We start from the raw sequence: 13,090 nt of genomic DNA on the forward strand, positions 1-13,090 counted from the left end.
TATATATATATATATATATATATACATATAAAGACCATGCATATGTAAAACATACTGGAGTATGTGTGTATACATACACATATGCACACACATACACATATACCAGTTTGTTTTACATATGAATGGTCAATCCTTATAGTTACTAATGTACCTGTGTACTCATGAACCAATGGTTCACTGTTAATTCTATTGGTATGGTTTTTTCTATTTTTAGATATGAAAAGATGAACTTCATTGCAATTATGTTAGTCAGCTCCCCATTCAACCCATGCCAGTATGAAAAACAGATGTTAAACATTGATGATGATAATGATAAACACTTCTAAGCATATTGTTGTTAATTACTGATCTGTAAAATTGTCATCATCATCCATTTAATGTCTGCTTTCCATGCTGGCATAGGTTAGACAGTTTGACTGGAACTGGTAAGCCAGAGAGCTACACCAGTTTCCAGTCTGATTTGGTATGGTTTCAATGGCCGGATGCCCTTCTTAACACCAACCACTCCAAGAGTGTAATGGGTGCTTTTTACATGCCATCAGCACAGGTGATTTTACATGCCACCAGCATGGGTGCCAGTTACATGATACCAGCATCAGCCATGACTAAGATTTCACTTGGCTTGATGAGTCTTCTCAAGCACAGCATATCACCAAATGTCTCAGTCACTTGTCATCACCTCCGTGAGGCCCAGCATCTGAAAATCACACTTTACGACCTTGTTCCATGTCTTACTGAGTCTACCTCTTCCACAGGCTCCCTTCACAGTTAGAGATTGCAAATCTCTGTCTGAGGCCCAACATTCAAAGATCATGCTTCACCATCTTGTCCCATGTTTTCCTGGGTCTACCTCTTCCACAAGCTCTCTCTACAGAGATTGCAAAGGTCTCAGTCATTTGTCATCACCTCCATGAGGCTCAACATTCAAAGATCATGCTTCATCACCTCACCACGTTTTAGTTAATCGTTAAGAGATGACTGTTTATCTGTTTGGCAAGTCAGTTTAGTTTATATATCTCAGTGACTTGCTTGCTAATATTTTTCAGACAATTTATAAACTGGAAAGTGAATGATTTATGAAATGGAAAGTGTTAATCACCATTGGATATTATATTCCAATATTGAAATATTTATGAAATTAAATTTCCAGTGTTGAAATATTTACATTGAAATGAGATTTTACTGCCTGTTCTGTTTAGAAGTTTTGTAATTTAATCTCTTGAATAGATTGTTATGGCTAAAATTTCTATAATCTTAGTTAAGAAGTAAATTAGTGTTCAATTGGTATCAAAGTACGTAATCTCATGTCATTGATTTGGAAAGTAAAGAAACAGAAGTCACTGATTAATAAATGTTCTAAGTACAGGTATGGCTGTGTGGTAAGAAGCTTGCATCCCAACCATATGGTTCCAGGTTCAGTCCCACTGCATGACACCTTGGGCAAGTATTTTCCACAATAGTTTTGGGCCGACCAAAGCCTTGTGAGTGAACTTGGTAGACAGAAACTGAAAGAAGCCTGTTGTATATGTATATCTATGCTTTGTATGTGTGTCTTTGTTTGTCCCCCACCATTACTTGACATGGTGTTGGTGTGTTTACATCTTTGTAACTTAGCAGTTCAGCAAAAGAGACCAATAGAATAAGTAACAGACTTGAAAAAAATGTACTGGGGTCGATTCATTCAATTGAAAATTCTTCAAGGTGGTGCCCCAGCATAACTACAGTTTAATGACTGAAACAAGTAAAATGTAAAAGAAAGAACTGAAGGAAATTACTATATTTTAGAGCATAAGAAAAGTCTTTGATCTTGAAAAATGCTACATTTATAACTAGCATACATGGGTCCATTAACAAAATGACTATTAGGAACATAGATATTAGTGTAGTATTAAATACTTTAAATATTAGTCATCTCTTTTATAATTGTACTTTTAGTATATATGAAAAGACTACTGGATTCACTTGTAAATTTACCCAATTTTTAGCTCCAGATAATCAATCTGTTTGACATTTAAGCTGATAGTGTATCAGTCTATGATTTAACTGAAACTTAAAGAAATGGACAGGCATCTTTGCTTGCAAGGAGACATTTAAGTATTATAAAATCCTTTATATAGTATGGTATTGCTTTGAGATTTGTTTCTTTTTAGCATGCATTATCTCTCTTTTGGTTTTATTTTTGAGTCTAGAATATATTCATAATAATGTAGCAAGTAATTTTGACAATATTTCAGAAATTTAGAAGATTGAAATTGACATCTTTTACGAAGATGTCATTGTTAACTTTTTAGTAAGTTTAGTCCCTTCTTAGACTATTTCTTCCTTCATAGAAAAACTTTTACTATTCAAAAGAAAAAAAAAATGTTTTCTTTCTTTCTATCAAATTCTAGGTAAGAAATATTTCAATTTAATTTCATGTTCATTAATCCTGCCTAATGTTAATATTTGAATTAAAAATTGATTTCTGTATTGTATTCTGCATATATGTTTAAGGTTGAAAGACCAATGATGTTGTTTCATGTCATTTACTACCTCCAATTGCAGGGTGAGGCTCTACGACAGAGTCTGTTGACAAAATATTATGGCAAGGATTATTTTCGAACAAGGCGAGAGAGTATTAATGCCAATTCACCACAGATGAAAAGTTTAGGAATTGTTGGACCAGGTTCTGTAATGGTCAGCCGAGCTGAAATGACTCTCCATGAAGTTCAAGTTAGTATTTATTTTTTATTTTAACTTTTACTTCATCAAATCATCATCAGCATCAGCATCATTTAACATCCATTATCCATGCTGTCTTGGGTTAGAGGGTGTGACCAGAGCTGGCAAGCTGTGTGGCTGCACCAGACTCCAGTCTGATTTGGCATGGTTTCTACAGCTGGATGCCCTTCCTAATGCCAACCATTTTACAGAATGTGCTGGGTGCTTTTATGTGGCACCGCATGGGCACTTTTACATGGTGCCACACAATAGTTTCTATTATATTTTGGGGTTTTGTATTTAAGATAGATGCTTGATATGGTGCAGTAGTCAGAATTTACACTTTCAAAGAACTGTTGGTTCTTCAAATGTCAATAACATTTATTGTATTTATTTGGATAAAAGATGCCTGGGCATATCAGACACACCCTAAATTCAGCACAGTATATTTAGGAAAAAATGTTTCTAGTGTTTTAAAACCTATGAGAGGCCCAACTTTGCATATAGGATTCAGGATGACTTTTGAGATTTTTTCCTTTTTTTTTTTTTTTTTTGGTAAAAAGGTGTCTTTTATGCAGTGTATTCAGGCTAAATTTGACGAATTTTATGCCTCCTTTTTCAAGAAAAATGTGATGTGTTGGAAAGCATAAAGATTATAGTTGAGAAAAAGTTATAGTTGAGAAAAAGTTATAGTTGAGAAAAAGTTAGCTGACATGACATGGAGAGCTGAAAGCCATTTGAACATGCCAGAAATCAAAATGCTAGCCTCATGACTGCTGCTCAATGCTCCGTGAACACTATAAAGGCTGTAAAATGTGACATGGATAGCTGTAACAAAGGATAGGGAAGTGTGTCTAGCAGGAAGGTACACAATAGGTTTTCTGACTGTCTGCATGTTGAAATTCATTCTGCAACTGCAGGACAAGGTGATGAAAAATCCAAACCAGAGAAGCCAGGCTTTGTCATGAGAAGTGGGTGTTGGAGTTGCTACCATGAAGCTGGCCCTGAATGAAGATCTTCACTACCACTCATACAAGAAACACAATGGACAAATTCTGACAGCCATGGTCAGAAAGAATTACTTGACAAAGACAAAGAAGCTCCTGAATAAGCTTAAGTATCCTGTTGAGCCAAGGATGATCTTGTTCTTCTCAGATGAAAAGAACTTCTGCCAGGACTGGTTGCACAACACCCAGAACAACAGGTGACTTTCCTACAATCCATGTCCCACCTGTCATGTAAACCAAATTTTCTCAAACTGTGATGGTCTTTGGGTTTGTCTTCAGTGAGGATGATGTTACCCTACGTCTTTGATTAGGGCCTTAGGCTCAATTCAGACTGCTGTGTAAAGCTGCTGGAGACTGTGCTCAAACTCTAGCTGGAGGGCCATATGTGTGGCAGCAGGATTTGGCTCCTTACTATAGTCAAAATTAGTTGTCAGAGAATTTCTATGACTTCACTAGCCACAATTTCTGGCCCCCTAATTCCCCTAATTATAATCCCACGAATTAATATGTATGGAACATAGTTGAGAAAGACACCAACCACTCTACTTGCAACACCAAGGCTAAGCTGGTGGCCAAGGTCAAGGAGGTGTTTGAAGAACCTCCCAGAGACATAATTAGGAATGCATGTGCCAGGTTCGGGAGCTGTCTTGAATCCATGGTGGAAGTTGAGGACAGCTACTATGAGTAAACTATTATCTCGCAGCCATAATCTAGCTATTATCTTTTGATTATTTAGAATATTTTTTTATTTTGTGGTGGGATACTGTGTTTTCTTTTCTTCATTTTATGCCAACTTTCAAATTTAACCGGGACAGCTTGTACCATCAAATATGTTAGGAAATGTCTGTCTTTTTAGGATTTATAAAATAGGTATCAGTGTCATTGAGGTTTTCTGATATGACTGAAGATTATGAGTGGCTAAATCATATTGGTATATCATTTTTTCATCGTAACTAATCATAAATCAATTCCTTCGTCATTTCTGACTGTACTTAATCACCTTTAACTGAGATCAAAGGATTGACAAATTTCACTAAAGTTCATATAAAATTACATCTTTGTGTAAATAATTTTGTTTTATCTTGTTCATTTTCTAGTGCCATTTAGACAAGGAAGGTGCCTCTGATCTTATCGTGGATCTCATTATCCAGAATGCGAGCAACCAAATATTCTTACAGACTGTTGAACTTGGAATTGCTTTACTGGAAGGTGGCAACAGTGTTATTCAGGCAAGCCAGCTTATTGTATTTTTGTAAATAATTCCCTGTAATCGAATTTTCCTTGTATTTAACATAAAGATTTATTTTGTGCGTGTGTGTATTTATATGTATATATAAATATAAATTAGAAATGGAGGTCAAAATAATAAATTGAACAATTAAATAATTTAATCATTAAATGATAAATTCATTTCAGTTTTATTATTTTATACAAACAAATGGCACATCTAGTAAACTACAGCTGTTTCTACACCATTAAAAAAAAAACAGGTTTTTCAAGAATAATAAAATACTGTTTTAAATATAATGAGGTTTCATCAGACAGACATGTCTTCTTAAATATCTTATGAAAAATAGCAATTGAAAATTTTCATAACTGCTAACACTTTTCAAAATAAACCACTTTAAATATATATATATATATATATATATATATATATATACTGAACAACAAAAGAAACCTCACACTGTAAAAGATTGTTTTACACATGATATTGAGATTATATAGATTTTATCACATTTCTGGGTAGTTTGACATTAGGAAGATATCACTGACCCACAACACCACTCTCTTTTGAAAGCACAAGGATGGCATGTAGGGTTCAAACTCACTCACCCTTCATGAACATTGTAATGCTCATGAATATATCTTTATGAAAAGCATGATGCAGGGTCAAAACTTTGACTCACTGAGTATAAAAGGCACCCAAATTTACCAGCCTGTCATTCGTTTCCCGAATGCAGCAAGCATGCCTAGACTGACATGAAATCAGAGGGAGCAAGCTATTAGACATCTCCATGCTGGTCAACGTCCATGGATCATTGCTAATGACTTCAGCTGCAGTATTCAAACATTCAAACAATTGAGCAGCTGAGGAATGATACAAAGCCACAAACAGCATGGATAATTGTCCACACAGTGGCTGATCAAGGATTACGTCAAGATTCCTACCTGTATCGACAGCACTTGCAGGACCAATTCTAGAGGGCAACAGAATCAGCTAGGTAGACCATAGGGAGTCACCACAGATCTATTTGTGCAGTGACAGTTTGCCACCAACTGAGATCTTTCAATCTGTCTTGTCAACGTCCAGCTAGGAGCCCTATCCTCATAGATCGTCATCAACAGGCACATCTGCAGTGGGCTCAAAAACGTCAGAACTGGTGATATCAGCAGTGGAGGACTGTAGTCTTCAGTCATGAAAGTCAATATTGCATTTCTGTGGTAGATGGCAGAGTTTGGGGAAGAAGGTGTGAATGTCATGCTGATGGCTGTGTGGGGGAGAGAAACTCATAAGGAGGACAGAGCATCATGGTATGGGGTGAGATTGCACTCAACCAAAGACTTGGGTTGGTGGTCTTTCAAAACATTGGCCAAGGCTGGGGCAACATTGGCCAAGGCTGGGGCAACATTGGCCAAGGCCAGGGAGTCACCGTTGCTTGCTACATCAACCAAGTGTTGAGACCTCACATTGTGCAATATTTTGTCCGTCATCGGAATCACGTGTTTCAACATGACAATGCCTGTGCCTATATTGCCAGGTTGACAACAGACTTCCTCCAACAGCACAACATCCAGATACTGCCATGTCCTGCCCTAAGTCCAGACTTGAACCTCATAGAGCACCTGACAACTGCAGCACAACTCACTGCAAGTTTTAAAAGAGTGTGAGCTGCTATCCCCATGGCCTTTATCAGTTGTTTGGTGTATTCAATGCACATAGGATGCCTGGCAGTAATAATCGCTAACGGTGGTCACACAAGATATTTAATTCATCTCTTTGGATCCAGGATACCCTGTCATCACATGACACTATGTGATGTCAAACATGTTTCAGGAAATGACATTTTATCATTAGGAAAGAATGGTTTCTTAGTTAGCACTCTTCAATCAATACTATGGCAGTCCGTTAATAAACCAGTTTCTATTTAGTATATGTGTGACGTTTCTTTTGTGGTTCAATATATATATACATACACACGTAGAGAGGGAGAGAGAAAGAGAGGTTAATCAGAACAAAGGAACTGTGACATAGCCTTCACAAGTTCTGTAATACCAATGAAATGTTATGGTGAAGAGTATATAGGCTGTTCTTAAACATATTACTGTCTGGCTTAACTGGGTAACTTATTCCATCAACTATATTAATACTGCTACTTGGTTTTTGGGTTCCTTTAATCAGGTATATTCAGGTGAAAGCTTTGGGACCAGGATAAATTGCCCTATTTCTCCTGCCAATTTAGGTCATGAGTACTACTTTTCCTTCACTGATTAAGTAAATAAAAATTAGTAGTAATTATAAGAACAATAATGACATGTGTTTGAATGAGAGTAATTTTTAAATGAATATGAATACATTACTTTTAACAAAACGATATGTCATGGCTCAGTCTCTACAAGTTAGGTTAGTAAACTCATTGCACTAAATCACTAAAGAACTAGTTCACCATTAGGTCATGAATCCAAGCATTGTCACAACCATTATTTCATGCTCTTAGCCAGGCACATTTCTCTTATTACCTCACTATATACACTTGTAAAAAGGTAGTATTCCAAATCTAAAGGTGAGTAATTGGTATTAGAAATACTGTGGTCAATACTTCAACCTCTGACTTAGTATCATGATTGTTCCAGGTTGAAACTGGCACTGAGAGAGCCTGCTGCATATACTTGAGAATATTTGGATGCTGCATGATGATAATCCTAACTTATTCTAGTCCTCAATTGTGGCGTTTCTAATGTTGGTGAAAAATGAGCATTTTGTCAGGTGGTTCTCTGTAGATTGAGTTCTCAGTGGTCCATTGCTGCAAAATGCACCTCTCTCTATTGCAGTACCTTTGTGCCATGAAATCAAGATGCTAAAGCAAAGATGGTGTTAATGTGGTCATTGCAATTGATCACTACCTAAATCAATTTGTATAGAAATTTTCACTACTGACTGTGCTTCCTAGAAAGGTAAAATAGCTTGCTGTTACTAGCTTCTACCTTTTGTTGATGATGGGCTCAGGTTGTGAGGCTTGTCTTGTCTCAGGGTTTACTGGGCAGAAACAATTTGTAGTACCTAATTTAAAAAGATGTAATAGCAGCCACTCCATCATGTAATCAGTCTGTTTCTCTTGTCTGTCCTAGTTTGATATTGTTAATATCAGATATTAAAATATTAAAATCATAGCAGTTAATTAATAACATAATGATATACTTTCAGAAATCTTTATATACAAGATTGACTAAAGACAAAAACTCTGAAATATATGTCAAAGTGTTTTATGACAAGATGCGGGAAGCAGAAGCTGAAATAAAGAATACTATAATGGTTAATACCAGTGATACATTGAGCTGCAAAAAAATAACGACCAATTCACCTCAGAAAGAATGTAATAAAGGTATGCAAGTATTATTTATTATTAATATATGATATAATTATTGATAATTTAGATAAGCTCTGTTTTTATATGTATGTGTGTACATATAAGTATGTGTGTGTACATCCTGACACCTCATTACCACTACCTTTTTCTCTCTCTTTCCAGCTAGAGTAGCCATGTATCTCCTCTACAGTAAGACACTGTTCCTATCATACTATTGTGTCTCAACACCTGGTATAAAATAGCTTCCTCCTTCAAAACTGCTGACAGAATCATTAGCATGCTGGGCAAAATGCCTAGCAGAATTTCGTTTGTTTTTACATTCTGTGTTCAAATCCCACCAAGGTTGACTTTGCCTTTCATCCTTTCAGAGTTGATAGAATAAGTACCAGTTTAGTCCTGGGGTCGATGTAATTTATTTACCCCTCCCCCAAAATTACTGACCTTGTGCTAAAATTTGAAATCGATATGTGCATACTGGTCATCTCTGTCAAACCAGTGTCGATCTCCACATTCTCCTCTTCTGCATTATCATCTCGTCTGTGACTGCTTTAATTTCTATTTTCACTATCATTCTCATCAGTTCCTCTATCAGCATATCGTCAGCCCCAATACCATCTCTGTTGCCACTACCTCACTTCTTACTACAAATCCTTCACTTCATTTCAACAATATTAATTCAAAGTTTTATTTCCGAGAAGCAAAAGTGAAACACAGAATAAGAAAGATTTTTTTTTACACTGCCTGAAACTAGATTTATCCAGTTTTCTTTCCTTTGAATATTCTGGAATTTCATGTCTTTTCTTTTACATTTTTCACAGTTAAAAGTGTTGATGGTATATCCATCATCAGTAGTGAAGGAGACAGTTCTTTAAGCCGAGGTGTTGGTCACACTGAAGAGATTGGATCTGGGGAAGAGTTTCATTCTAATAAGACAACAAGCTGGGAGGAAACAATGATACAAGATAAAAACAAAGTGTCTCCCCAGATTGCTGTACTCCAACCAATCTTGAGATTTTTACAGCTTCTTTGTGAAAATCACAACCGAGATTTACAGGTAGGTAGCCAGTCTGATAATCAGTTTGACACTGCTTATACTGTGTAACAACATTTTATTTTTATTTTTTGTCTTTGGTCAGTAAGTGTTATTTCCTATTTGCTTCTATCTAGAAATCAAAGGAAATGATTACTATTCCCTTCAAACTTTGCTTTTGAGACCTTGACATGAATGTTTTAAAATTGACCTATTTTCCATTACATTTCAGACAGATTCATCACTGAGTGGCTGAAGCAGAAATATCATTATAGCAAATATTCTGCTCAATACCACAGATTTGCTTATCAGTGACTTGACCATAACCATTTGAGCATGTCCCTTACTGGCTGACGACATGTGCACCTCTGATCATGAACAGGAGTAGTGGGAGAGCATCATAACCATGTGTTCAGAGGGATTCGTTGGGGTTTGAATACGAGGGGTTACCCAAAAGTAACTGGAAACGTTCTCTGTGCGACAAGCCCATTGTAGTTCAGGCTTCTACCACTGGAAGTCACTTGATGCAACCCTCAGGCATCAGTATGCTGACCATTGTTGTTAGGTGAAGTCATTCTGCCATGTAGTGCATCTTTGTTTTACAGTGCTTCTCCCCTTTTTGTTGATTTTTGCAATGGCTGAAACAAAAGAACAGCATGCTTCTGTGAAATTTTGTTTTTTGCTGAGGAAAAGAGCAACCAAAACAGTCGTTGTGCTTCAAACAGCTTACAAAGATGCTGCCATGAGCAAGACCCAGGTTTACAAGTGGTTTTCACACTTTAGAAATGATCACTTGTTGCTTGAAGACCAACTTCATTCAGGGCAACTATCGACCTCCCGAGTGAATGAAAACATCAGGAAAATTCATGAACTGATCTTGGAGGACCATCACTAAACAATTAACAAACTTGTTGATATGACTCGTGTGTCTAGGAGACCTGCCAACGAATTTTGAGTGAGGAATTATGAATGAAATGAGTTGCAGCAAAATTTGTGCCTTGCTTGCTCATGGAAGATCAAAAGCAGTCATGACTTAATGCATGTCAGGAACCAAAAGAACAGTTGGAAGTTGATCCAGACCTTTTTTTGAAGGTCATCACTGGTGACAAAAGCTGGTGCTACAGCTAAGAGGTGAAGAAAAAAAACGATGGAGACATTAAAAGGCATCACTTTGCAAGAGTTCCAGGGCAGTTTCAAACAGCGGAAAATGTGTCTGGACTGATGCATTGCCTCAAATGGAGAATACTTTGAAGGTGATAAAAGTGTAAACATGTAAAACTAAATGAATAAAATAATCTTGCAAAATTCCAGTTTCTTTTGATTACCCTCTTGTAAATATAACAAAAGTAAAGTTTGAAGGAAATATTAGCCATTTTTCATACTTTCCAAGGGTAAGCAAATAGGAAATAGCATTTGCTACCCAACCCCAAAGAAATTGGGGTTTTTTTCTGTTTTACTTCTTTGTGATTGTCTTCGTTATAGAAGTTATCTTAAAAGTACAGCTTATCAGGAACAGTAGAGTATCAAACTTTATAGTATCTAGTTTTGTAGCACTAATTTATAGGTTAAAGTAATGCCAGGCTTTTCTTTGAATTGCACGTGCCATCAGTATACTAGACTAATTCAGTACCTCAGTTTCATAATCACCTGACATAATATCATGTTTGAGGTTGCCTTAAGAACTTTTTGGTGGGAACACTGTTCTCTAATGCAATGATTAAGTGAAGATATATGCATACCTTTTTATTTTATGTATTTATATATTTTTTCTTTTACCATTTTTATTGTTTAACAAATTGTGTTCTTTTCCAATAATTTTGCTATTAAAAATGATTTAAAATAATAAAAATATTCAACCAGCTATACCTAAACCCTTATTTCTTTTGAAAGAAATTATAAATGATTTCATAAAAATATCAAATTTCAGTCTAGTTTATTTTTATTTGTTCCTTCAGAATTACTTAAGGAGTCAGAACAACAAATCAAACTATAATTTGGTGTGTGAGACCCTACAGTTCCTTGACTGCATCTGTGGCAGCACAACAGGTGGTCTAGGTTTGCTGGGTTTGTATATCAACGAACAAAATGTCGATCTCATTAATCAAACATTGACAACACTAACAGAATATTGTCAAGGACCTTGTCATGAAAACCAGGTAGGCAATTCTTCATAATTTTGTAAACAAGAAGTTCCTTCAGATTCATAAGTGGGTTACTTCTACAAATTTGAATCATTAGAGGCACTGGGGGTGACTGTATACTTAAAAAGTTTGCTTTCCAATCACATGGTTTTGGTTTTGTCCCACTACATTGCTCCATGAGCAAGTGTCTTTCACTATAGCCCTAGGTTGATCAAAGCTTTGTAAGTTGATCTGGTTGATGGATATTGAAAGAAACCTGTTGTCTGTGTGTGTCTTTATCTTGACATCACATGATAGCTATAAGTGAGTTGTCACCATCATACAAGGAGTGTCATTCATTTCCAATACCCCACAAAAACATGTCTGGCCATAGGGAATATTACCTTGCTTGGAAACATGTGAAGGTTGGCCACAGGAAAGGCATCTATCCAATGAAAATCTACCTCAGTAAACTCCATCCAGCCCATGCAAGTATGGAAAAGGGAACATTAAAACAATGATGAAGAAGAGGAGGGAGAGAGCAGTTTCATATCTTTTTTGATTTATTAGGATGCCATTCCTAATACTAAATAAATGCTTAATCTTAAACCTGGGTGTAATTCCTATTTTCAATTTAATTTTTTTTGTCTATAAGGAAGAGAAGGAAGGACTGTTTCTATATTTACAGGTCTTCCTAGACTGGTGAGAATGATTCAGATGATGTTCAGTTTGAACTTGTATAGGTTGTTGTGGGTAGCAGAGACTTAGCCACAGCTGTGGTTCCAGTGATGAAGGATTGGGAAATAGAGTGTAGTGTGGGATTTGGTTGGTAAAACAAATCCCACATGGTGAGAGAATAACAGATGGTGCATTGGATGATGTAAGTGAAAGTGGTGTGCAGCTAGCTGTTGTGGAGCAACATTTGTTACTGTTCTAGTTGTAGTAAAGGAGGAAGAAAGGGGAAGCAGTGCATTTATGAGAGAGAGTGGTTGTAGTATGTATGCTGGTAAGCAGTTAATGTTTCTGATGTATTTTGGCCTATTTTAGCTGTAGTTTAGGTTTTTGATGTTGTTTAGCATCAGCCCATCTCCAGATGCATTTGTTCTTATGACTTTTTCATAAGTTATAACTTACTTTGGGTTTTCAAAAATTACATATCGCATTATATTCTATTATATGCTAAAAATTTTTTTGGCTTTGATTTTTCAGAATGCAATCGCCATGCATGAGAGTAATGGAATTGATATAATTATTGCACTACTACTCAATGACATCAATTCCCTTGGCAAACAAGGAATGGGTTTAGTCCTTCGACTAAAGGTATTTCCAATTTAATCTATGGTTTATCAAGTGCATTATTAACAATTTCTCATAAATTGTGCAGAACATGATTTACTTTTGCCAATAACTCTATCAAATTTTCCATTCTTATAGCCATGCATATCTACAATAGAAATAATGAATCAAATTGCTTCAGACGTAATTTTTAAATGATATCCAGTATAATTTTCATCCCATTTCTTTTTTGTTTTGTTTTCTTTAAAATGATAACATATGGTTCTCATGATATACTGAGATAACATAAACTATAGACTGTGGTGAGTTGTTACTGAGAATTAATTTTATGACTATGGAAGGTTATCA

General features: G+C 36.0%; 1 protein-coding gene across 1 annotated transcript in view; it reads left to right on the forward strand.

Annotated features, from left to right (window-relative positions):
• The window catches only part of LOC106882671 (inositol 1,4,5-trisphosphate receptor type 1), a 314,426-nt gene that overhangs the window by 269,705 nt on the left and 31,631 nt on the right, over positions 1–13,090 (forward strand). Inside the window, exons 39-44 of the mRNA XM_052978577.1 lie at positions 2,545–2,712; positions 4,805–4,936; positions 8,134–8,311; positions 9,115–9,350; positions 11,282–11,482; positions 12,656–12,766. Of these exons, the coding sequence (XP_052834537.1) occupies positions 2,545–2,712; positions 4,805–4,936; positions 8,134–8,311; positions 9,115–9,350; positions 11,282–11,482; positions 12,656–12,766 (1,026 nt within the window). The remainder of the gene's footprint in view (positions 1–2,544; positions 2,713–4,804; positions 4,937–8,133; positions 8,312–9,114; positions 9,351–11,281; positions 11,483–12,655; positions 12,767–13,090) is intronic.

This window comes from Octopus bimaculoides, chromosome 2 (assembly GCF_001194135.2).
Source record: "Octopus bimaculoides isolate UCB-OBI-ISO-001 chromosome 2, ASM119413v2, whole genome shotgun sequence".
Lineage (NCBI taxonomy): Eukaryota > Metazoa > Mollusca > Cephalopoda > Octopoda > Octopodidae > Octopus > Octopus bimaculoides.